This window comes from Schistocerca americana, chromosome X (assembly GCF_021461395.2).
Source record: "Schistocerca americana isolate TAMUIC-IGC-003095 chromosome X, iqSchAmer2.1, whole genome shotgun sequence".
Taxonomy (NCBI): domain Eukaryota; kingdom Metazoa; phylum Arthropoda; class Insecta; order Orthoptera; family Acrididae; genus Schistocerca; species Schistocerca americana.
The window spans coordinates 989,935,476-989,963,454 of record NC_060130.1 but is presented as its reverse complement, the minus strand read 5'-3'; the positions used below and the strand labels follow the sequence as shown (position 1 = coordinate 989,963,454).

The following is a 27,979-nucleotide window of genomic DNA, read 5'->3' as shown; positions in this document are numbered from 1 at the left end:
AATAAAATTTCTCACCTTGTCATTCTGAATGCAGTGAAAAATGAAGATAAACATTCCTTGAAAACTGTTCAGTGTTGTAAATATATATGCCATTGCAAGTGATTCTTCATTCAAGTAGAGTAATCCGAAGGTCCAGGTAAGTCCAAGCAAGAAAACAAGGACAATAGCTCCCCTCAGCCATGACCTAGAAGCACATCATTTTTTCAGAACTTGACCCATACAAAAACTGCATGTGCAGTTCATTACATCATTAGTAAAATTGGCTTCTCAATAACACCTAAGAATTAGAGAGTATCCAAATTTTTTGGGCAATAGTTGGGAATGTCACAACAATATACTTGCTGACATTAATTTAACAACACTTGACACAAATATAGCAATGTATGTTACAACTTTAGTTGTGTTCCAAGGTGAGCATTAATGAAATGTCTTGTGTACATTACACTACCATCTAGTGAAGAGCAGGTTCACAAATATGACACTGCATTCCTCAGTGAATTGCGAATGTGAATGTGACAATCAATCACTACTGACCGAATGGAAGAGGTGCTGAACAACTGATAGGCACGTACAATAGTAGATGTGAATAACTTTGTGTGAAAGTTTAGCTACATAATCACATTTTGTGTACAGGTATGTTTGCTGCTCAGGGCCTCTTCTATTTATCAAATATTCATCTTCCCGGACTACAACATATATTGCCACAATAAGTTACGTAAACACTTCAAGAGTTATTAACTTTTTTACCTAATGAATTATCTGAAAATGTATGGATACATTTATTGCATTTACTACATATAATAACTAGAAAGTGTTAATATATTACTTTTCTGGAACACATCTCTTCTTCCTTCCCCATCATACTTCATTAAACTACTTCTCAAGATCATCTTCACTCTTATGCTTTGCTGCCCCAAAATGAACATTCATCTTTCTCATTACAGTAGCTGGGGTATATCAAAGACAGATGTCACTATAAGAATATGAATGTCCATCTACCTAAGAGAATCTGTAGTTTGTCCACTTTCATTCATATTTGCAACTTGAAAACAAAATTAATAGTGATTATAATGATTATAAATTAATAGTGGCCAAAACTGACAGTGTCATTTTCTTTGTAAAATATGTATTTCATTTCACGGCTTTGTCATCCATTTTTCATAGAGTCACCAGCATCTTAACTGCACTAATCTGGCCAGTGAACCATAGATTTGTGAAGACCCACCCAGAAAATATTCAGAAAAAAATAATTGTTCTGAAAGCTATAACTGCTACAAATTATGTAACATTAACCTGCCAACAAAGCTTTGTGAATCATTCAGAAAAACAGAAAAAATAGTTTTTTCCCCCTTAAGAGAAATCTGGTCATATGAAGACATACACTCGAGTGAAAAGAGAAAGTTGCTAACAGTACAGTACTCAAATGTATTTTTAATTATATTTGGCACTTTACAAGTCAGTTTTCAATTTATTCTCTTTATGATACAATTATTAATTTTTTGTAAGAAGACTGTTTTTAGTCTTTTCTCAGTGTCATAGAAGACTTTTACCAAAATTTTCAAGGGCTGTCTATGAAGAACATTGTATTTCAGTAAGAGAAAGAGTAGCTTAGTTTGAGAGATATGAGTTTAAGAATTTACAGAAAGAAGACATCTCTTTACTCCGTTACATTTAAATATGTGGTGAATACTCCAGAAGTAAAGAATGAAGCATATATCTGCCAGCTTACCAAGAAACATGTACATTGTGGTTACCATTTCAATTACATTACAGCAAGAGATCAGAAAATTCCTAACCAAAAGAGAAAACAGAAAGGTGACTCAATTTTACAATATTTACTTTCTGCTGGCTAGAAGGAGATTTACAGCACCCAAAACTGGGCTGATGGGTTTAAGAAAGAAATAGAGCTCAACAGATCTTTTCTGGTCAATCTCTGGCTTGTATTGTTTGCTTTGACTAAAGGAAACAACATGAGAATGCAAGTATGAAAGAAGGCTTGACTATTGTTGTTGTGGTTTTCAATATGAAGGCAAGTTTGATGCAGCTCTCTATGCTCGTCTGTCCCCTGCAAGCCTCTTCATCTCTGCATAGCTACTAAAACCTACATTCATTAGTATCTGCTTACAGTAATCAAGCCTTGGTCTCCCTCTGCACTTTTTACCCCTACACTTCCTTCCATTACAAAATTGACAGTTCCCTAATGCTTCAGGATGTATCCTATCAACTGATACCTTCTTTCAGTCACATTGTGCCATAAATTTCTGTTTTCGCCAATCTGATTCATTAGTTATTTAATCTACCCTTCTGGCATTCAGCAGTTGCCTATAGCACTGCATTTCAAAAGCTTATATTCTTTTCTTGTCTGAACTGGTTATCATCCACACCACACTCCAGATGAGCCTGCACTTCAAATACTCCCAGACTTGCTAACACTTCAGTCTATATTTGGTGTTAACAAATTTCACTTATTCAGAAACACTTCTCTTGCCATTGCCAGTCTACATTTTATAGCCTCCCTGCTTCACCCATTATCAATTATTTTACTGGCCAAAAGGCAAAACTCATCTACTACTTAAAGTGTCTTATTTCCTAATCTAATTCCCTCAGCATTAATTGATTTAAATCGACTATATTACATCAACTTTGTTTTGCTTTTGCTGATGTTAATCTTATATCCTCCTTTCAAGACTGTCTCTTCCATTCAACTCCTCTTCCAATCCCTTTGTGGTCTGTGACAGAATTACAGTGTCCTTGGCAAACCTCACAGTTTTTGTATCTTCTTCCTGAACATTAATTCCTCCTCCAAACTTTTCTTTGGTTTCCTTTATGCATGCTCAATGTACAGACTCAATAACACTGGGGATAGGGTACAACCCTTTCTCATTTGCTTCTCAATCACTGCTTCTCTTTCATGGCCCTTGATTCTTATGAACCCTAACTGCTGTCTGGTTTCTGTACAAGGTGTACATAATCTATCGTCCCTGTATTTTATCCTTGCTACCACCAGTATTTCAAAGAGTGTATTTCAGCTGAATTGTCAAAAGCTTTCTCCAAATTTAAAAAAGCTATAAACGTAGGTTTAGCTTTCCTTAATCTGTCTTCTAAGATAAGTCACAGTGTCAGTTCTGCCTCACACATTTCTACATTTCTCCAGATCCCAAACTGATCTTCCCTTAGTTTTTCCATTCTTCTGTAAATAATTGATGTCGATATTTTGCAACCATGACTTATTGAACTTTTTGGAATTGGAAGTATTACGTTCTACCTGAGGTCTGAGGGTGTTTTCCTTTTCTCATACAGCTTGTAAACCAGATGGAGTAATTTGTCATGACTGGCTCTCGTATGGATCTCAATCAGTCTGAGGGAATGTCGTCTATGCCAAGGGTCTTGTTTCCACATACATCTTTTAGTGCTTTGTGAAGCTAACATCTCCCAATTATGTCTCCTATTATATCTTTACATACTTCCTCTTCTCTTTAGATTACATAGTCCTGAAGTTTGTGTATATATCAACAATCTACATTCTATTCCTTCCATCTTTCAGCTTTTCTTTCTTTGCTTACTACTGGCTTGCTTCTCTTCTCTCCAAATTTCTCTATAAATGGCATCTATCTTCCCTCCATATGGATCTCAATCAGTCTGAGGGAATGTCGTCTATGCCAAGGGTCTTGTTTCCACATACATCTTTTAGTGCTTTGTGAAGCTAACATCTCCCAATTATGTCTCCTATTATATCTTTACATACTTCCTCTTCTCTTTAGATTACATAGTCCTGAAGTTTGTGTATATATCAACAATCTACATTCTATTCCTTCCATCTTTCAGCTTTTCTTTCTTTGCTTACTACTGGCTTGCTTCTCTTCTCTCCAAATTTCTCTATAAATGGCATCTATCTTCCCTCCATTTATGCACGCTTCAACAGCCTCACATTTCTGATCAAGCCATTCCTGCTTTACAAGTTTGCACTTCCTGTCAGTCTTGGTTTTTTAAGCATTTGTATTCACTTTCATCTGCTTCAGTTTTATACTGTCTCCTTTTTTCAATTAAATTCAATATCTACTGTGTCATTTAGATTCCTAATAGCCCATGTTTTTTTATGTATTTGATCGTCTACTGCCTTCACTGTATCATCTCTCAAAGCTACCCATTTCTCTTCTGTTGTATTTCTTCCCTGTTTCAGTCAATCATTGTCTGATGCTCATTCTGAAACTCAGAAAGACCTCTGGTTCTTTGAGTTTATCCAGACCCCATTTCCTTTTTTCCTACCTTTTTTCATTTGATTCAGTTTTAATTTGTTGTTCACATAAGCCTCTAGAAAAGTCTTGCATTTTAACAACCAATTTCGAAATCTTTTTGTTACCATTATATAATCAATCTGAAATCTTTGTGAACCCAAGGTTTTTTCCATGTACAGAACCTTATTTCACAATTCTTAAACCAAGTGTCAGCAACAATAAATTTTTTCTGAGTGCAAAATTCTACTAAGTGGCTTCCTCCTTCATTCCTTTCCCACAATTCATGTTCTCCTCCAACATTCTTTCCATCTCTTCACCTTCTGGAGCATAGCTAGATGTCGAATAAACTTGTGCTACTGTGCTGGGTGTTGCATCATGCCTCTCTCAGCTATGATAACATGTTCACTGCACTGTTTGTAGTAGCTTACCCAGATGCCTATTTTCTTACACGTTGTTAGGATTACTCCTGCATACCCCTACTTGATCTCATGTCAATAGCCATGTAGTGACCTGACCAGGAGTCCCATTCTTCCTCCCATCGTACCTCCCACTATATCTAACTTTGACCTACTCATGTCCCTTTTCAAATTCTAAGGATAGGCCAAAAGTCGTAGTTTTATCATTCTGTTGACTTCCAGACCAATCTGAAGAAATAAATGGCAGCTTAAGTCAAAATTTCACTTCACTAACATACATGGTCTCAAGTCATGTCATAATAGATGGCAGATTTTCAGACACCCCATGTATAGCATTTTGGAACTGCAGCAAATTCTCTGCTGCAAAGTGAAATATTCATTCTTGAAAAGACCCCTAGCCTGCAGCAGAGCCATTTCTTAGCAATATCTTTTCATCTACATGTGCTGCTCAAACAATGCATGGAAAAGACCTCCTGTGAAGTTTGGAAAGTGGGAGAGAGTTACTGGCAGAACTGAAGATAAGAGGGCAGGTTATGAATTGGGCACAGATTGCTTAGTCAGTAAGAGCACTGCCCCAGACAAGCAAGATTCCAGGTTTGCCATTTGTTTCAGCACTGTTTTAATTTGTCAAGATGTTTCAAAATGAGTTAGGTTTGATATCGTAAGTAAAAGGTAGTATACACAAAGAAGTTGTGGAAGAGAAGACCAAATGCTAACAAATTTGCAGATATTGTAGTGTCATGAATGAACAATCAAATACAAGCACATAACAGCATGAAGAAAGTCTATTTACAAAAAGGTTTTTCAAAGACCACAACCAGTCAAAATTCTTTATTAGCTTAGTTAAACTGTTTGATATTGCAACATGTTACTGGGAAAAATGGCAATACAAAAACATTTAACATGAAAATACTTAAGAGTTTAACATGGTTTTCTGTGTTGGTATTTGTTGTGATCTATCTGCGGAGAAAAAGAACTGTGAGTCATTTGAGAGAGCATTTACTTCACACGTCTGTTGCTAACACAGAAAACATAAACAATCACTTACTCTATTCATTAGAAATGGGAATTTTCAAGCGCAGCACACTTAAAGAGTGAGAGATTCTTTACATTTGTATGTGTTAGTCACAGACCAGCAAATAGTGTAAGAGCTCCCTCAAAAGTGTTATACTCCTCTTTCTCTGCAGGCAGGTCAGAACACAAGCCAAGAAAGAGAACTGCTACATTAAGATCTAAGTCTATTTTGTGTTAAATGTTTTCATATTGTCAATTTTAGCCTGACAATTAATTAATGCCTCAAAACATTTTGCAACATTAAATAGTTTAAGTGAGTTAACAAGAAAATGTGATGGGAAACAGTCTCTAAAAAATCTATTTATAAATATGAAATAGCCACTGTTGAATAACAGCCAGTATGAAAAAATCTATTACTTCACTTCATCCATCATTGCTAGGAGGGATTAGAGAATGACAGCTAATATATATAACCAACAATAAATAAACCAACAGCTTTATTTTCATCTCTGGTTTATTCCAGAGGCAACCAGTTGTGGCATTCCATTATGCCATCATCAGTTGCTCTATGGTAACATAGGGGCTGAGCTTATACTGCTGGACAAAAATATCGTGCAAAAGCAAACCAGTATCTGTATCAGCGTATATAACTCGATTACACACTCAGACACAATTTGAGTGCTACTGACCTGCCCGGACCATGTCAGCTGCGAGTGTACTGCCATGTTACCTACACTTGTGTGAATACTGGTTCGCTTTTCCACGATATTTTGTCTGGCAATATAAGCTTAAGCACTACGTTACTGATGATGGCATAATGGAATGCCACAACCGGTTGCCTCTGGAATAAATCAGAGATAAAAATACAGCTGTTGGTTTATTTATTGCCGGTTATATTTTAAATATAGACTGATACATATTTTGGCCCTCAGCTCATTATAAGGTAATTTCAGCTTAATATAATAGTTCATTACATGAATTTGAGTTGCCTGAAGATGAGCTGCAGCTCAGAACATTTAGCAAACTGTATTTAAAATGTACATAGCTTAAATGAAATTAAAAGTGCATTATTTGTGACTTATCAGAACTGTACTAGATGTAATTTTGTATGAAGCAACTTTTTAAATATGTACACTTGAATATTAACAAAATTTTTGATACCAATTCAGTATAACATTTTGCAGAAAGTTTCTTCGAGTGGCCATTTTCTGCAGCATGTATATACAGGGATTGGACAAAAACATGCAAATACTGGAAGAAATGCATACTCGAGCATAAATGCAGAAGCTAGCCAAGCCTGTGGGTTGTGCTGCTGCATCTGGCCACAGATGGCAACTGTGCAGTGTCCTCAATACAGTGCAAGTGGCAGTCACGGGTCTGAACGGGTTCTGTGTAGTTGTGAGTGTATTATGTCAGAGCAAAATGAATTCGAATGTGGGCCAGTTCCTGGTGCTTGTACGGTGGGTGCTTCCAAAACCAATGGGAAGAGGACTGTGACAAAATAAGATGATGATAGCTGCAAAGGTGACTGTACAACCGAATGTTGCACTCAGGAACCCTGTCAGCACTAAAATGACAAGAAGGGAGCTCCATAAGCAGTGAACTGCAGGGCGAGCTAGAATTACAAAACCACTCGTCAGTGACACAAACACCCATAACAGGAAACATCGTGCCTCAGCCAAAGGACCTGGACTATGGAGCAATGGAAGAATGTGATTTGGTCAGATGAGTCTTGTTTCACACTGTTTCCAACTTCTGGATGAGTTTATGTACCAAGAGAGAAACACTACAGGGGTTTGGTATGTTTTGGGTATTCATATCAAGGTCTTCCATGGGCCACATAGTTATTCTGCAAGGTCATATTACTGACAAGGATTATGTCACCATTTTGGCCGATCAAAGCCCTCCCACGGTACAGTGTTCGTTCCCTCGTGGTGATGCTGTTTTCCAAGATGACAAAGCCCTTGAAGACACAGCTCACAGTTCACATAATCCAGGACTGGTTTTGTAAGCAGAAAGAAGAATTGTCACGTCTCTCCTGGCCACCTCAGTCACAAGATCTCATTATTATTGAGCCTTTGTGGTCTGCTTTGGAGAGAAAGCTGCAGGATCGTTATCCATCTCCATCATCATTACTTGAACCTGCCATTATTTTTCAGGAAGATTGATGTAAGATTCCCTTGAAAACCATACAGGACTTTTATTTATCTATTCCAAGATGACTGGAAGCTGGTTTGAATGGCGAGGGTTTCCTCTTCCGTATTAGGCATAGTAATGTTTTGTGTTATTGGCATTTCCATATTTCTGTCCACACCCTGTAAATACCTGCTTTTGCACGAATATAACACTTTTCCATTAGTTTACATAGCTTGTGAAAAAATATGAGTGATATAACAGAGAATTGTACTGATCTTCTTTCCCCCTTATTCTAGTATTCAGAACAAGCTGAATTTTGTATTAGAAATATTTTTCTTTTTAACAGACTTTATATTTATACATTCTGTGTTCATTTCTGAATATCTGGTCTAAATACTACTAACTTGAATCACAAAAAGAGGTCAAGGACAACAATTCCATGTGCTAAGGGATCTGGGTCACAATATCAGCATGCAATTGTGCACGTACTAATGCTATCCACCAATATAAAATTTTATCTACAACAACTGTCACACTTTATATACCTATACAATGCTCTATGCTTTCTCTGTATGGTGAGCAGTTACTTATACTCGTACTAGTTTTCATCTCTAAGCTAGGATTTTCAGTTATATTATCAATACGAATTAACAAGTGGTGAAGGAATTACATTTATTCACTATGTCTTTTCCGAGTGTTTAAAATTTACAATTTAACCCATTATTCTTGAAAACCTGAAAGAGAAGTAATCATTACTAGATATAATACAGAGCTCATCACATACATATACAACAATTAACAAATAATTTCAAAAAAAAAAAATCCGAGAAAGTTTCAAATAGGTAACTACAGCAATAAGAAAGGTTAGAACTTGAGTACTGCAGAAAACTACATACTACAAGGAGAAGACATTTAATAAGTGTTCTTACAGGTGTGATTGCAATTTGTTCTGGAGAGCATTCTCCTCCTTCCCACTATGCCATGCAACAGAAGAGAGACAAGAATGTTACCAGATCTCCATCACCAGCTTCAATGCAACAATTCAAACAATCAGCAGATTAAAATAAACCACAGCACACATCAAAGTTGCAGTAACAAAATAATATAATAAGGAAAACAATCACCATATCACAACCTTTACATTAACTTGATTGATAGTTAGTGAACAGCACAATGACATCATTGCCCACAGTCCAAAAGGAGCAATAGTTTGATATAGACCAAAAAAGTAAAACAAAAGAATGTTTTCACTGGAAGTAAGGCTTTCTGTGTAAACTACATTTCTCCATGCTCAGACTGTCTCAATAGATTTCTGGATTTAACCATTTTCTCATTACAAGGAGATTTGAAACCACCACATGTGGGGCTGTACTAAGTGTCATGTCCGACAATGACAAAAGTACAATACGGCATTCACTTATAAGCAGGTATCTGTATTCTAACATCAATCAAGCTAATTAAGGTATACAACAAACATTGTAATAACAAATAATTATCATTTTTGATTCAGTGCAATCCAACAAGCAATATTTCTCTGTCAGTGTTAGGTGCAGAGAAACAGTGTTATTAGTTTCAATATTGGAATGTGCTTAGAAGTATATCAAAGTTCAGGAGGAAGAAAGAAAAAGATGGATTCAGTATCTACCATCTTAAATAAAAATGTTTTTTGAGCTACATAATTACTCAAAACTAAATTTTTGCTATTAGATTTCAGATTCTAAATCACAATTCTTAGTGAAATCAAAATTTTGTTGCTGCTGTCATCATACATTGATTGTTGTGCAGAAGGTACGGTGGGTAGGGCCAGCACTATGCAAAGTTAACAGACACTAAGGATTGCAAGTCACAACTGTAATAATAAAAATTCTAATAACAATACAATCATACGTGCAGCTGAATTGTATATAACAATAGTTGTTGCTGATAAATTACTCAACAGTCTGTCACAGAACACAATTTAACCTTTAAAATGAAGTTATATGGGGACATTTTCTAACAGTAAATTGTTGCAGAAGAACATTGTTCCCTATTTTACAACTAAAGGCAATTATTATTCTCCCTGACCTAAACAGTTAGACTGATCTCCGCACATTTTAATACAGATGTATTTGGTGCAGGTAGTTTGCAAGTCTCTTGCTTCAAATAAAAATAAACAGAGCACCAAAAAGCATTCATTCAGTTAACAGCCTGCATGATTAACTGTAGTGACCCACTAATGTCATCCAATATTGTTGCTGAATATCACATCCCACATTTATAGGCATTGGTAGAAAAAAATAATAAATTAACCAAAGGCCTAAAAAGAAAACAATGCAAAAATTTTACTCCAACTGACAGACTGACTTGGTAGTAAACAGAAATACTGTACTTCACTGCTCGTATTAAGGTACTTTTTCCAAATGAGATTGAGGTTACATTAAAATCAATTACAGGGGAAACAGCATCTACTTTTCATGCTTTCAAAAAAGCAGTGCAAAATTACAGCTTCTACAAAACAAACAAGTAACTAAAACTCCATGCAGTCCTGCTTACTTGGCACTGGCAAGCCTCGAGTGTTCTTTGCTCTTCATCGATGCTGACGCACTTGCATGACGACACATCATGTATATTGCCATACTCAAGAAGACTAGATTTGCCTGAAAAGAAGAGATTAATTATGTAACTTTAAGCTACTAATTAGTGAATACTTTGAATGAAAACTGATGGTATTAACAATTTTGGGGCTATGTGTGCAAACCTGACCATCCCACTGAAACAAACAGAACGAAAGAAGCAGTCAAGTTACTCAGATTTATTCACCCTTGTTATCTAAAATGTGCTTAACATATTCCCAGAAATATGGTTATCAGTGATAAACAAAACACATGTTACAATGATCTTTTTCTTTTCCTTATAGAATGTTTTACGAGACTTGTTGAATTATTTTTCATTTCCAAGTTAGTTTACTTTTTGCTAACTTGTAACCCCAACATTGAGATTCATTGCTATATATGCATATTTTACAGTTTTTGGCATAGTTTATGATACAAAATTGTTATTGACAAATTGCCTGTTGGCTTCTGTCTCAGTTTCTTGAGCCAACATTTGTTTGATAATATTTATGATGTTTTGTCAGCATGAGTGGCTGAAGTTGTCAAAGCTTCCCTCTCCATTGTTGGTGTTGGAGTGGAGTCAACCTCACAGCTACAAATTATATATACCTGGTGTGTCAATGCTCAAGGACTTTTCTGTGCTCATTTCCACTGTGATTATCTCCATGTTAGCTGCAACAGTTGTTTGCTGTAGCACAGGAATCCAGGATCCACTCACTCTCAGGATTTCTTCTTTCTTGTTGAAGCTATAGCCATGCTTGTGTATTTCTATAGCTTCTCTGAGCAAGTTGGTGTGCTAGCTCTTCTCTACTTCATTGTCAGTGTAAGACTATTTATAAACCAACAAAGATGATCAAACAGTGTCTCAGATCGGCAAAGGAGAAAAGGGATCCACTCGCAATGTCAGGAATATACCATGTACATGCAGAAAAGTCTATCCTGGAATGACTGGAAAATCAATCAACATGAGGATCATCAAACATAAGCAGCATTACATGGTAGGGCAGGTGAAGAAATTTGCCATAGCAGAGCATGCGCTGTGTGAGACTGACCACATAGTAAAATCTGCCAACATGGAAGTTCTTGCTGTGGAGAAGAGCTACCATACCAGCTTGTTCAGAGAAGCTATAGAAATATACCAACACAACAATAGCTTCAACAAGAAAGAAGAAAGCCTCAAGGTAAACCTACAGGTAGCAAGGGGAAAACCACAGCAGAAATGAACATGGAAAATCCCTTGGGCATTGGTGTGCCAAGTACATACAATCTGTGGCCACGAGCACGACTCCAGTCCACCACAAGCAGTGAAGGGTGAAGCCCTGACAATGCCAGCCATTTGTGCTGGTATAATCTCTGTAAAATCATCAAAGACGCATTGGCAGAAGAACCCAAGACAGAAGCCAATAGGCAGTTTGTCCGAGTCTATAAAGTTTAATTTTAATTTATGCTCATTAGTATTTACATCAATACCATAGTACAGAACACTGAAATGCTGAGCGACATATGGAGTATTACGAAGTGGTGTGAGCAGAGTTTTCAGTTTGCAGACATATCCATGATAGACTAAACTTTTTTTCATTATATTAAATTATGCATAAGTAAACATTTTACAAAAAATTATTTGAATGAAAAATTACACAAAAACAAGTTTGTGTGTGTGTGTGTGTGTGTGTGTGTGTGTGTGTGTGTGTGTGTCGATTAAAACCCTGAAATTAACTTCTTTAACATGCATTTCTATGCACCAACAGTATCAAAACATTCATAATTATCACTGTTCTCTACCAAACATTCATAACTATCACTGCTCTCACTCATAAGACAAGTATGTAGATGCCCGATATCCTCATAAGTTCGCACACAATCGTGCAGCATTCAAGTACAAGTCATATGTTTTTTAAATAAGTTTTCTTTCTGTGATAATTGCAGTTTCCTAGTATTCTACCACTAACCATAAGTCTGTCATTTGCTGTGGCTGTTCTGCTTCATACCTACACACCTTATACCTGCAAGGTATTTTCAAGGCTTATCTGAGTCCAATTGTACCTCAAACTCTAGAGGTCTGCCAACATAGTACAGCCATTCTTAGAACATCCTCTATGCAAACATCTCAGTTTCAACCACTGGCACAACTTTTAAGACGACTCATCTGACTGCAGACCTACTTCAGTTAGCCAAACCTTAGAAAATCTTTTAAATGCAATTGAACAGCACATATTCCCTGATTTCTTATACTAGTACTGAGAAATTAAAGGTTACACTTATTGAAAGCCTGAAAGAGGTATGAGAGGAAAACTGGTCCCTGTTTGCCAGAGTTCTCACTGACCTGACCTCCATGTCTGAACATACAGGGTGTCCATAAAGTCCCTTTATATCTTCAAAATTTTATTACAATGGCAGTTGTTGAAATATTTTAACAAAATTTCTTTTATTGTAATCACTGTTTACTACAGTTTTTATAAATACTAAAATTTTGTGTTTCAGGTACTCTGTTGATGGAAGGAACTGATCCTCTATAAAATGGCAACTCCTTAAGAGAAAGCACAATGTTTGTCCTGGTTTACTGAGACAAAATCGGATGTTCAGACTCGACGAAACTTCAGAATGAAGTAGGGAAGAGATCCATCATCGTGGCACAAAAAATTTATGGAGACAGAGACAGTGCCAGATAAAGGGAGGAACAGGAGACCTAGAACACACGAGGAAAACATCGATCACGTTTTAAACATCTTCACTCGTTCACCTACGAAGTCCACCCGCACTGCTGCCAGACAGTTGCAACTACCACGTTCAACCATGCATAAGGTCCTCCAGAAGAACTTACGGCTGTACGCTTACAAAGTGCAACTGTTACAGACACTTGAGCCAAATGACAAGCCAAAATGGACAGAGTTTGCATTCAACATGCCGGAACGCCTTTTGGAGGATGAAGCAGGCCTCAAGCGAGTTTGTTTCAGTGATGAGGCAACTTTTCATGTTTCTGGGACTTTAAACAAACACAATGTGAGAATCTGTGGATCTGAACACTCCCAGGGAGGTTCACTGGGATAGTCCAAAAGTGAATTTGTGGTGTGGAATCATGTGCAACCAAATAATTGGTCCATTTTTCTTCAACAAGTCAACAGTTACTGCAGATGTTTACCTCGACTTTCTGACTGAATATGTAGCACCACAACTGATTGACTCAAAACCACCTATCATTTACCAGCAAGATGGTGCACCACCCCATTGGGGACTGCATGTTCATTGGTTCTTCAATGAAACATTTCCAGGCAGATGGATTGGGAGGGATGGGCGAATTCCTCGGCCACCGTGTTCACCAGATTTCACTCCCTTGGACTTTTTTTTTATGGGGGGTATGTAAAAGATATTGTGTATCAAACACAGATACATGACACTGCTGACTTGAAGCAAAGGATTCATAATGCCATTTGCCACCACTGATGACGCTATGCTACGGCGAACACGGCAAGAAATCGAGTACCATCTTGATGTGCTTCATGCAACTAAAGGTACCCATATAGAGGTCTATTAAACACTGTCAAAAAAACTTTTATAAACTCTGATTACAATAAAAGATATGTTGTTAAAATATTTCAACAACTGCTATTGTAATAAAATTTTGAAGTTGTAAAGGAACTTTACAGACACCCTGTATATCCCTTTTTGGCTTCTTCCTTTCCATGCAGATATCAATTTTGTTCCAAAAACTATTACTAGTGTTTCTGTTTTATTTATTTTTTATTCGCCTTGAAATGAAGCATGTTTAATCCATTCATTTAACATGCTACAAACATCTCTTTTTATCTTGTTATCACAAATATAGAATCATGATTGTACCACAAGTGAACACTAATTTATCAACTTTCACATTCGACGATGGAGTTCATATTATTATTACTACAGATAAACTGTGTCCAACCTGGAACAATGCGGTGTAATTGTTTTCACTTAATTAACCCAGAAATTATTAGCATTTGAAGGTATCATAATACCATTACCGTACAAAAATGCATGTGTCAAATTTGAAAACTACAAGGTGTACAACTTTGCTTCCACCATTTGTCGATAGGTGGTGACAACGGTATGTAGCAGTCGAAAGAAACAGATTGCAGACATCAGGCAGTTAGCTCGTACCTCTGTCAACATAACCTCATTCAAACATTAGTCAATCTGTGTCTGCATCATAAAGTTGTTCTTGATTGAAAACGTCAGTTCACGAGCCTAATTCTCGTCATTTGCGGGAGGTGTTACTGTTTTGTTTCAATATGAAGAAAACAGTGGCCGAGTCTCATTGAACGCTCTCAAGTACGTATGGTAAGGATGCTATTAGTGAAATAATGGGTTGTACGTGGTGTCAACACTTCAAGAATGGTGATTTTAACATCGTAGACTGGCAAAGTGGTGGAAGAGAGAATGTTTTCGAAGATGCAGAATTGGAGACATTGCTGAGAAGACTCACGACAAACTGAACAAGAATTGGCACAATTGGTGGAAGTGACACAGCAAGCCATTTCAAAATGTCTCAAGGCTATGGGCATGATTCAGAAACAAGGAACTTGTGTCCTGTGTGAGCTGAAACCAAGAGATGTTGAACAGTGTTTGTATGTTTGTGAACAATTGCTTTAGAAGCAAAAATGGAAGGGACTTCTGCATTGCATTGCGACTGGGGACAAAAAATGGGCTCATTACGATAACCCTAAATGCAAAAAACCATGGAGATATCCCAGCCATGCTTCCACGTCGATGGCCAAACTCAATATTCACGGCTCCAGGATCACGTTCTGCATTTGGTGGGACCAGCTCGGAGTCATGTACTATGAGGTGAGGTGTTAAAACCAAGTGAAACAATCACAGGTGCTCATTATCGAATGCAATTAATGTGTTTGAGTAGAGCATTAAAAGACAAATGGCCACAATACAGCGAGAGGCACAATAAAATGATTTTGCAGCACGACAACGCTTGACTCCACATTGCAAAAGAGGTCAAAACGTACTTGGAAACATTAAAATGGAAAGTCCTACCCCATCCACCATATTCTCCAGACATTGCTCACTCTGACTATCACCTGTTTAGATCAATGGCGCATGGCCTGGCTGACCAACACTTCCGATCTCATGAAGGTGTCACAAGTTGGATTGATTCGTGGATCACTTCAAAAGATAAACAATTTTTTCGATGCGGGATTCGTACACTGCCCGAAAGATGAGAGAAAGTAGTGGCCAGCGATGGAAAATACTTTGATTGATACATGTGTAACCAATTTGTTTCATTAAAGCCTCAAATGTTGGGGAAAAAACGGTGGAAGCAAAGTTTTACACCTGGTAATTTCAAGACACTGACCATTCTTATAACTTAGAACATTTAAATATTCTGTTCTGATAATATTGAAACCCAGAATTTTCCAAACACAGTAATGTTATTAGATTTCCCATCTTTTGATTTTTAAAGAAAACATTCAAAATAAACTTTTTTTTCAAAATAAATTATAAATGGCAGCTCTCTAAGAAGACAGTGGACTTTTACTGAAAATGAAGGTACAGTGTCATTACAATATCAAAAGTAGTACATTATGTTTCAGTAAAACACAAGGATGGAAAAAATTGGCTGCATGAAGTAAATGGTCGTAAAAATCTGGCCTGATGCCTTTACAATTTGTCTCTTTTCTACCAGAATTACAGTAGCATTCTCCCGTAAATCACTAAAAAACCCATGAAGTGAGGCATTCCCACCAAAGCATGAGATTATAAATTGTCAGACATGTGCCATGAGCAATGGAGTTGAACTGTGAATTCAAGAAACCATGGATGTGTTAATGTTAATGGCGAAAACCCATATGAAATGTACTGTACAGGGATACTATCAGAATTGTGGAGTACTATGTTGATATAATGGAAATAGGGAGCATGTGGTATTAAGTACTGAACCCTCAACTGTGTGTATGTAAGATACAGAACAGTGAATGTTGTCATGGTGTATGTATTTTGAGACTGTGTTAGTCACTAGGAATAAAATGCTCATAAATAACAAATACCTTGTATCTGGGTTTACTAATTAAAATACCCACAACTTCATTTTTAATTTACTTCCATTGTTGTGAACTATAGATTCACAAGTTTGCAGCCAGCCAATGGGTAGAGAAGTTTGACACAGTAAGAAACACACACTAGAAATGGAAAAAATTCAATCTGTATCTTCTTTCATTTCTGTACAGCAAGTTGCACAGCTTGAAGTTTAAATAGTAGCAATCCTATGTGAATTAATTTAACTGAAAATCCAGCTTGCTAATGTAAGTTTCATTATCAATAGGTATTTTTACCATTATCGAAACAAAACAATGGAAAAAGTTTTGATAACATGGCTGTATGCCCTGAAAGAAGCTTACTCCCAGCATTCAGCAAAATATATGGACACATGAGTTTTATTACTTACAAGTATCACAGCTATAACAGGTCCAACAAAGCTGAATATGAAGAAATTATCTGCACGAAGCCAGCAGTATTTTTCAGTTCCATAACTCATGTGGTCAACACTGCAAGACACAGCTACAATTATTAGAGGTGCTCCATAGGCGAATGTGTAATACCACCGAATGCGTGATTTTTCAGCTTCAAATACTTCAATCAGCATCACATAAAGCTGAAACCCTGAAATGATGTATATTAAATATGTTACAACAATTGTGAAGATTTCGTATTCAGTCAAAAATATACAAAGTAAATTTACGAAAACGTTCAACTAGAGAAACGAAGTGTACTACACATGATTATCAAAGTACATCCAGGTTAAAAAGCACTTTTCCCCATCTTTAGTGCAGCTGCACTCTAAAGTTATTTTAAACAACCTCTTGTTCACTTTGTTGGGTAAGAGTAATGTCAACATCAATAATGTCACATTTCATCACTACTACGTTTTTCTCAAGTAACAATAGTGTCAACATGTACACACAGTATTGTCTCCGAGAACCATTATTCTCAAAATTTGTTACTTGTGCTCTCTGAGACAGCACTAAATGAAGTATCCCAACGATTTAATAAAATATCTTACCTTCAAGGAACATCCACGCAAACGCACAGAGGAAGAAAAAATGCAGAAGCCCTGCGACAGCACCACAAATTACACGATGCTGCGTTTGGCCAATGCCAAACAGAAATACTACTTCCGCAATTAAAAGACAGATGCATAAATTCTTGTGGATTGTTGTACGATCCGACTGGAAAATAGAGGTGATACACATCAGGCTAATGGTTAAAGGTAATGAAAAGTATATTTTCTGTCATGTTTTCCTTCAATACAATGTTTTGTATTTCACATTTTGTACAAATACTATGTATGGTATTTCCACTGTGTACAGCAGAACATAAGAATTTGCTCTATTTTATTTTAGACAATACTGATCAGTATAAAAAAATTATTTTATACACACCTTGAGTCCACGGAAAATTTGAAAGGTGAGAAATGCCAGGGCCAGGCACACAACAGAGATGATACAGCCCACATAAGTTATGAACGATAACACAAACTCGTGCGCGGCCTCAATTTTTACAGAACGCACATCCATCAGTATGGCAAAGTTGGTTAAATGGTCACATACACACAGGGTATGAGTTGCATTAGTCTTTTCAACTTGACAGCCTTCATCAGACCATGCCCTAAAGGACAGAAGCAAAACAGAAAAACTATTACACACAGTAAAGTTGTAAAAGAGAACACCACTTACTTTACTGAACACAAATTTATCACTGTTGGGACAGAATTACACGTATTAGGTTTTTACATACTGGGATCAATAAAGACACCCACTTGCTGTATAGATGATGCACTGATCAACAGATACAAGATGCTGGACACATACAATGATGAAATAAAATGCCTACATCCACCAGTTTTTAATTTGCAATTTATTACATCCATGATCAGTCTCAGGCAATTATGCTGTCTCCAGATGGCTACAGCCATTGGTTATGCACTACACAACACCATGCTTGGCATTAGCAACATGTGGTCTGATGTGCTGTTCAAACAACTGTTCAAACTTTGCAATAGTAGGTCACTGGTTCTCCAAAATATGTGACTGTAGAACATGCAAGTGTAAGTGGTTTAGCAAACTACCTTAAAAGTACCCTGCTTTTACACATGGAAATATTAAAAATAAAATTTCCCACATCAATTCAAAATTACATACCACCACTGTACACAGAACATGTATCGACAGCATATAAAAACCACATCTGAGGTATTGAGCACAGTGAGCCAGTGTCATTCTGTCATCAAACTGGCCACCTTCCTGCTCTAAGAACTGAGTAGATGAGGCTTTCAGTGAAAAGGATACCAGAACTGACTGGTACATAATGGTATTGGAATTGTGACTGTTAAGATAGTTGGATACCTTTCATTCAAGTATTAGACACTCCTTCCACAACATAACAATCAGGAAGAACTAGAAGTTGGGTTGCTCAAAGAAGATGACTAAGTATACAAAATTTTTGGATGAAAATACCTCTATGCAAGGGGAAGTTACCATGGCAACAACCATTTACGTCTACTCTCCAGCAAAAGCTGGCCATGTGTAAATCACTGCCATAAATGAAAAAAATTAAATGAATTAGTCAAATTACAAAAAATTTGGTTTAAAAAATACTTCTTTATTAGACCCTTGTCTTGAGGATTTATTCAAAAGTTTTTCAGTAGTATGCAATATGTTATTTTGTTGCAGAAGTATTACTATTTTGTTAGAAAAACTGCTATTTACATTTTATATCTGCTAATGTTAGATATAAAATGTCAAAATCATTCCAGGTACGGAGACAATCAAATTAAATAAAACTTAATGCTGGCATGTTTATCATTTACTTGCTTGTGAATGAAACTAATCCATAACAGTATGTACCACATACAAACTCACCCATTTACATAATCCCAGAAAACACACGAAGGATTTGTGAGGTTGCTGCTTGTATCAATATGCTGTAGAATTATTTTCACAGGTTTTGATAGTTGTATGTGCTTTCCTTTCCCAAGAGAAGCTGCAATAATTTTAGAATTGATTCTTTGAGACCGATTCCTCGGCTGCAGGACCTCATCTAATCGATCAAAAGTTGCAAATACTATGCGTACAAATCCTCCGTCACTGTTTTCCAGAACAGACATTCTTGGAAGTTCTACCCAGTTCTGCGATATTGGCCATGGAACGTGAGTTTCTGACAGAGGAAACACCTCCACTTCACTGACTTGGGCAAGTGGAATTACTCTTACACTCAGCACTGAAATGGAAAAAATACACATATATACAAGCTTATTCACGAATAAATCGAAATGTTAAAAATGCCACCAGAAATCACATGTATAGAAGTACCAAATAATTAGTTTACCCCAAAAACATACAAAAATTCAAGTAATGTAATGATTATAGTATTTGGCCCAAATAAATACAATTAATTAAATTTAAAGCAAATAAGAGCCACTTGCCTCAGTAGGTTCATGCACACACAGACAAATAAATGCTACACAAAAAATTTCAGTGTATTAATTTTGTGTTAACTGCTTTCAAGCCCCAGTAATGTCACACTGCTTTTCTCTTAATCAGTACATTCATCTCACCAAGTCAAAGGAAGTGGAGGAGTACAGAGAATTTTATACAGGCTTAAGACCATGGTATAGACCCCAGAGTCCTGCACATATTATTCCTGTTTTCCTTTGAAATAAGAAACTGGGAATGGGAATTTTCATTTGCAGCCTGAAGGCATGCCAGTGTTTCATTACACAACTCACCACACACACATGGCAATGAATGAGTTACTGTTTTCTGGCATGACTGTCTTCAGTTCCATTTATTTCTTTAGATCATATTACTCCATTCTTAAAGTGGTCTGTCTGCACCTCCTATTATATACAGTAAGTTATCTTCTATACCACACAGGTGTGCAATGCTTTGCCTGTTTTACAGTTAATCACGCAACTACAAAGAATCAGGCAGTAAAGTTGAAAGATTTTACATTCTATAGGATGACTTACATATGTTCTTGACGGTCTGGACAACCCTCTTCTCACGGCGCACAGTCTCAGCTAGCAAGAATGCATTTTCTTCAAGGCCCATTAGCATTTCAGTTGCAACCTGGAGTTGCTGCTTGTATGTTAGGTCCTTCCAGCTCTGGTGATGAGAACATTCCAACAAGTTGCTGCCCGTGCGGATGACACTGTACAAAAGTTCTGTGACAATGGCCTCACGCTGTCGAGGGTCGGGGAAAGTCGAGATATCGGAAGACATCTTTCCGGCCAGTTTCCGTGTAATTTCAGCAGCAGCCAGCATGTCTCCCCCATAGAGGGGCACACTCTCTGTTACCTGTAACATACTCGCAGCATTAATTATAAGACAGCATCTCAGTGGCACAATATCATTCAGTTACAGTGTTTGATGTACCTGGTAAGAAGCAAGTATGAAGGTGACAATTTGGTCACATCTACTTTCCTAGCTGTACATGTAAAACGGAAACAAGGCAGACAGGATTCAGTGTTTCTGGTGGGATATACAAATTACTCCCCCTCATAAATATCAATTCCGATGGTAAAAGTACACATAAGATTTGTCCTCTTACCAGAAGTAGAACAAATTCAATAGCAGCAATGAGAGATCATTAATACAAAACAATATTCTACAGCGTGAAAAATACAAAATGCATTACCACCTGGCTGCTGTATTTTCAGGAAAATGAGAGGGCAGTTACTGAAACAAATTCCACAGTCTGAAATATAAAGACAATCATTTCTGAGAACAGGCCAGAGAGACAACTTTTATGTACACAATGCAAAAAATTATTCACAAAAATGATATTGCCATTCTAGGAGGTCTAAACATTGCCCCCACACACTACGGCCATACAATGAGTCAATGACAACCACAGCCCACCTACTAGGCACAATTCGGGGCCACTTTAACTACAGTGAGGTGGAAACAAATAAGTCTCGCACCTCGAGCCACTGGCAAACTTCATTGTAAAATCTGTTAAAATGCACAAAATGTAGGACTGTCCTAAGTAACAAAAGCTTAACAAATGTACTGCTCACAATTTGTGTGTCTCCCAAAATCTGCACAGGAATTTTGTCGTTTCTACATTATTTAGTTGAGATTCAAATGGACAGACAGAAGAATAAATTATGGAAGGGAGTGAGACAGCAGTATATAGATTTCAGCATTGACCTATAAGAGCAAACCTTTTGACAGTACATAACTGAACAAAGTGTCAGATTAAAACTTCAGAGATTAGATACCTTTAGTAAATATGGGGAAAAAGGAGTAAGAGAAGCAGCATCCAAAACACAGCCATTTTGAAAATTTTAAATTCGAAGTGGCACGAGAAGACTATCTCCGAGATATGGCCAAAGTGGTTTACTTGCATCCGGTAACTTAGAGCTGTGGCTAATGAATAAGGTAGGACTGGAAGGAAGGCAGGACCAGAACAGCACACAAGAACGGAATGGAATAAGGGCTACAGGATATGGGCTATTGATGTAAACTGCGACTGCTACTGCGAACAGGCTACAGACTACAGACTACAGACTAGCTGGCTGTTTCTCAAGGAGTTCCTTGCAGGGTGGGGGAGAGGCTCTGTACGTAAAAAACAGAATTTCATTTGAGTACATAGACGTATCATGACACTGCACTGAACAGATATTTGAAAGTTGTGCAGCATTAGTTGAATTTAGTGAAACTAAACTTCTAATTGCTGTTGTTTATAGGTCCCCTAACTCTGACTTCAGAGCATTTTTGCTTAAGCTAGAGAGGGTTCTTGATTCACTTTGTAGGAAGTACCAGAAAGTGGTTATATGTGGTGACTTCAATATTAATTTTGTACATGATTGTGCAAGAAAAAGGATGTTGGTAGATCTCCTAAATTCATATGATCTGATGCAAACTGTGTTTTTTCCAACTAGGGTGCAGGGGAACAGTAGCACAGTATTAGACAATATTTTTATTCATTCTTCATTACTAGATGGGCATTCTGTTAGTAAAAGGGTCAACGGCCTTTCAGACCATGATGCACAAATTTTAACATTAAAAGGTTTTTGTACTCAAACCAATGTCATATTTAATTACAAACTACGTAGGAAAGTTAATCCAACAGCAATAGAGAGTTTTTCAAAACTTGTCAAGGAACAAGAGTGGTAAGATGTTTATAGTGCCGATAATATAGATGATAAATACAATGCTTTCCATAACACATTTCTCATGCTCTTTGAGAGTTGCCTTCCATTAGAACATTCTAAACAGGGTACTAGCAGTAATGGACAGCCAGGTTGGCTGACTAGTGGGATAAGGATATCATGTAGAACAAAGCGGGAATTATATCAAAATGTTAGAAGTAGTGGAATGCAAATAGAATAGCTAATTCACAGGATAGAATTAAAGCCATATGGTCAGTTGTGAAGGAAGTGTCTGGTCAGCAGCACAAGGTTGATGATATAAAGTCATTTTGCATTAATAATATTTCTGTTACTGATAAATCAGATATATGTACAGTATTTAACAACCATTTTCTGAGAATTGCTGGTGAATTAAATAAAAATTTAGTTTCTAAACGAAATCATATAAATTTCTTAGCAAATGCCTTTCCGAGACTGATGTCTGAAATACTCCTCTGTGATACAGACAAGAGGGAGATTGAGTCAATAATTAAATCACTGAAGACTAAGGACTCTCATGGTTATGATGGAGTGTCTAGTAGAATATTAAAGTTCTGTGCTGCATATGTTAGCCCTGTATTTAGCCATATTTGTAATTTTTCCTTTAGGAATGGTCAGTTTCCTGAGCGATTAAAGTACTCCGTAGTAAAGCCGCTTTATAAAAAGGGAGAAAGGGATAATGTAGATCATTTTAGACCTATTTCTATGCCATCAGTGTTCGCAAAAGTTATCGAAAAGGCTGTGTATGTGAGGTTAATTGATCATTTTATATCACACGATTTGCTATCAAATGTACAGTTCGGCTTTAGAAGTCGTTTGACAACTGAAAATGCTATATTCTCTTTTCTCTGTGAGGTACTGGATGGGCTAAACAAAAAGTTTCGAACACTTGGCGTATTTTTTGATTTAACAAAGGCATTTGCCTGTGTTGATCTCACAATATTGCTCCAGAAGTTGGACCATTACGGAATAAGGGGAGTAGCTCACAATTGGTTCACCTCGTACTTTAGCAACAGGCAGCAAAAGGTCATTATTCACAATGTTGATAACGGCTGTGATGTGGTATCTGAGTGGGGTACTGTCAAGTGGGGGGTGCCCCAGGGATCAGTGTTGGGGGCACTCCTGTTCCTTATTTATATAAATGATATGCCCGCTAGTATTATGGTTAACTCTAAAATATTTCTGTTTGCTGATGACACTAGCTTGGTAGTAAAGGATGTTGTGTGCAACATTGACTCGGTTTTAAGTAGTGCAGTACCTGACCTCAGTTCTTTGCTTGTAGAAAATAAACTGACGTTAAATCACAGTAAGACTCAGTTTTTACAGTTTCTAACACACAATTCAACAAAACCTGACGTTTTAATCTCACAGAATGGGCATATGACTAGTGAAACTGAACAGTTGAGTTCAGATAGATAGTAAGCTGTCGTGGAAAGCCCATGTTCAGGATCTTGTTCAAAGACTTAATACTGCCATTTTCACTATTCAAACGGTATCGAAAGTGAGTGATACTTCGACGCGTAAATTAGTCTACTTTGCTTATTTTCATTCACTTATGTCGTATGGTATTATGTTTTGGGGTAACTCTTCCCATTCTAGAGGGATATTTTTGGCTCAGAAACGGCCGGTTCGGGCAATAAGTGGTGTGAGTTCACGAACCTCTTGTCGACCTCTGTTCACGAGTCAGGGTATTTTGACACTGGCCTCTCAATATGTATATTCCTTATTGTCGTTTCTTGTTACCAATATTAGTTTATTTCCAACAATAAGCAGTTTTCACTCGGTTAATACTCGGCAGAAATCAAACCTCCATTTGGATCGGACTTCCTTAACTCTTGTGCAAAAAGGTGTGCAGTATACTGCTGCATCCATTTTCAATAAGCTGCCACTCGAATTCAAAAATCTTAGCAGTAATACACGCACTTTCAAATCGAAACTGAAGAGTTTCCTCATGGGTCACTGCTTCTATTCTGTCGAGGAGTTCCTTAAAAAATTAAGCTGATTCTCATTGTATTGCTGATAGTGTTTGCTTAAACTTATAGACTGATTTTCTTTCAGGTTCGTGAACATTTATTTATATCTGTTATTACTTTTATGTTGTAAGTTCATGTACTGACACGTTCCATGACCTTGGAGATTTGCTCCTCAATTTGGTCCTATGGAACTTGACCTGTAAATAAATAAATAAATAAATAAAAATGGAGACTCTAGACCGATAATTCCCAACTCGGCAGTAATTACCCCTAAGGGCTAAAAACAAACTGGGTTCCACTACAGTTTAGAGGGCAATGTAAATAATTTTTATAAAATCAGAAGACCAATATTTAATAGATCATCATCAGTGGCAGCAATTGACATCCACCTCCTCTAGACTTTCCAACAAATTGCAGTTTTCAGTGATAGACATCTGTACCCCTAGAGTACATATCCAATAAGAACTTCAATATTTCCTTATTTTCCAACATCTAGCAAATAACTACCCTCCATCTGCCCAGCTAGCTTACACTCTAATCCGGTCCCCAATCCGACCATTCCCTTTTCCGTCTCTCCTCGTTATTTGCGACACGTACTCCTCTGTCGGTCACCGAGTGACAGTCACCTTACAAAGAGTTTCCACATTAAACGTAAACGTCTCACTGCCACGAGTCAAAACTCCAGTTACGAATTGATTGTAAACTATAAATTTTGTACGAAACTGCTCCATTCGAAACCTCGTCCGGCATTCCGAGCCATTTTACTCCCCTATATTTTTCGGTTCCTCCAGTGGCAGTAGTCATTTGCCACAAGTAATACATTCCAATATCAATTATTTTCAGGATTTAGAATATCTGAAGGTAAATGCCCGAGTTCCGAAACGATCTCCGGTGGACGATAAAATATTTTCAGACAGTGAAATCCGAGTCGGATCACAATTTCTCGAACGTCGGGAAGACTACACGACAAAAACAGATTTCGATACGAGAGACCCGACACTATTTAGGCTAAAAGTCAGTAGCCAGTAGCTACTACTATCGGAATGACTCCCGAGAATACCAAAAACCGAAGGACGGAGCCGGACGCACCCCGAGCGCACTTGACAACAGAAAGTGGCCTAAACCGTATCGGACAGAGAAGACGGTCGTTACAAATAAGCAGAACTGACTGTGTCACAGACTCTTTATTTATCATTTTCGTAAAAAAGACTGATGAACCGAGTGAGTTCCATTTTTGATAGCAGATCCTCTGTCCTCTAAAAATTGGACTGTTAATTTGTTTCCCTAATAGTTATGAACTGTAGATTAAAACTGAAGGAACTGCAAAAAGGTGGGAATTTAAGGAGATGGGACCTGGATAAACTGAAAGAACCAGAAGTTGTACAGAGTTCCAGGGAGAGCATAAGGGAACAATTGACAGGAATGGGGGAAAGAAATACAGAAGAAGAAGAATGGGTAGCTTTGAGGGATGAAATAGTGAAGGCAGCAGATGATCAAATAGGTAAAAAGACGAGGGCTAGTAGAAACCCTTGAGTAACAGAAGAAATATTGAATTTAATTGATGAAAGGAGAAAATATAAAAATGCAGTAAATGAAGCAGGCAAAAAGGAATACAAACGTCTCAAAAATGATATCGACAGGAAGTGCAAAATGGCTAAGCATGGATGGCTAGAGGACAAATGTACGGATGTAGAGGTAAGATAGACACTGCCTAAAGGAAAATTAAAGAGACCTTTGGAGAAAGGAGAACCACTTGCATGAATATGAAGAGCTTTGATGGAAACCCAGTTCAAAGCAAAGAAGGGAAAGTAGAAAGGTGGAAGGAGTATATAGAGGGTCTATACAAGGGCGATGTACTGGAGAACAATATTATGGAAATGGAAGAGGATGTAGATGAAGATGAAATGGGAGATATGATACTGTGTGACGAGTTTGACAGAGCACTGAAAGACCTAAGTCGAAACAAGTCCCCCGGAGTAGACAACATTCGATTAGAACTGCTGACCGCCTTGAGAGAGCCAGTCCTGACGAAACTCTACCATCTGGTGAGCAAGATGTATGAGACAGGCAAAATACCCTCAGACTTCAAGAAGAACATAATAATTCCAATCCCAAAGAAAGCAGGTGTTGACAGATGTGAAAATTACCGAACTATCAGTTAAATAAGTCACAGCTGCAAAATACTAACGCGAATTCTTTACAGACAAATAGAAAAACTGATAGAAGCCGACCTCGGGGAAGATCAGTTTGGATTCCGTAGAAATGTTGGAACACGTGAGGCAATACTGACCCTACGACTTATCTTAGAAGAAAGATTAAGGAAAGGCAAACCTACGTTTTTAGCATTTGTAGACTTAGAGAAAGCTTTTGACAATATTGACTGGAATACTCTCTTTCAAATTCTAAAGGTGGCAGGGGTAAAATACAGGGAGCGAAAGGCTATTTACAATTTGTACAGAAACCAGATGGCAGTTATAAGAGTCGAGGGGTATGAAAGGGAAGCAGTGGTTGGGAAGGGAGTGAGACAAGGTTGTAGCCTCTCCCCGATGTTATTCAATCTGTATATTGAGCAAGCAGTAAAGGAAACAAAAGAAAAATTCGGAGTAGGTATTAAAATCCATGGAGAAGAAATAAAAACTTTGAGGTTCGCCGATGACATTGTAATTCTGTCAGAGACAGCAAAGGACTTGGAAGAGCAGCTGAACGGAATGGACAGTGTCTTGAAAGGAGGGTATAAGATGATCATCAACAAAAGCAAAACGAGGATAACGGAATGTAGTCGAATTAAGTCAGATGATGCTGAGGGAATTAGATTAGGAAATGAGACACTCAAAGTAGTAAAGGAGTTTTGCTATTTGGGGAGCAAAATAACTGATGATGGTCGAAGTAGAGAGGATATAAAATGTAGAATGGCAATGGCAAGGAAAGCATTTCTGAAGAAGAAAAATTTGTTAACATCGAGTATAGATTTAAGTGTCAGGAAGTCGTTTCTGAAAGTATTAGTATGGAGTGTAGCCACGTACGGAAGTGAAACGTGGACGATAAATAGTTTAGACAAGAAGAGAATAGAAGCTTTCGAAATGTGATGCTGCAAGAATGCTGAAGATTAGATGGGTAGATCACATAACTAATGAGGAAGTATTGAATAGGATTGGGGAGAAGAGGAGTTTGTGGCACAACTTGAGAAGAAGAAGGGACTGGTTGGTAGGACATGTTCTGAGACATCGAGGGATCACCAATTTAGTATCGGAGGGCAGCGTGGAGGGTAAAAATCGTAGAGGGAGACCAAGAGATGAATACACTAAGCGGATTCAGAAGGATGTAGGCTGCAGTAGGTACTGTGAGATGAAGAAGCTGGCACAGGATAGAGTAGCATGGAGAGCTGCATCAAACCAGTCTCAGGACTGAAGACCACAACAACAACAACAACAACAAC

General features: G+C 37.5%; 1 protein-coding gene across 1 annotated transcript in view; it reads right to left on the bottom strand.

Moving 5' to 3' along the window:
• Nucleotides 1-27,979, bottom strand: part of LOC124556427 (latrophilin Cirl) — a 799,014-nt gene that overhangs the window by 22,383 nt on the left and 748,652 nt on the right. Inside the window, exons 9-16 of the mRNA XM_047130383.1 lie at nucleotides 20,405-20,732; nucleotides 19,296-19,653; nucleotides 17,817-18,042; nucleotides 17,438-17,603; nucleotides 16,823-17,037; nucleotides 10,334-10,437; nucleotides 8,731-8,775; nucleotides 16-184 (exon numbers count right to left, since the gene is read on the bottom strand). Of these exons, the coding sequence (XP_046986339.1) occupies nucleotides 16-184; nucleotides 8,731-8,775; nucleotides 10,334-10,437; nucleotides 16,823-17,037; nucleotides 17,438-17,603; nucleotides 17,817-18,042; nucleotides 19,296-19,653; nucleotides 20,405-20,732 (1,611 nt within the window). The remainder of the gene's footprint in view (nucleotides 1-15; nucleotides 185-8,730; nucleotides 8,776-10,333; nucleotides 10,438-16,822; nucleotides 17,038-17,437; nucleotides 17,604-17,816; nucleotides 18,043-19,295; nucleotides 19,654-20,404; nucleotides 20,733-27,979) is intronic.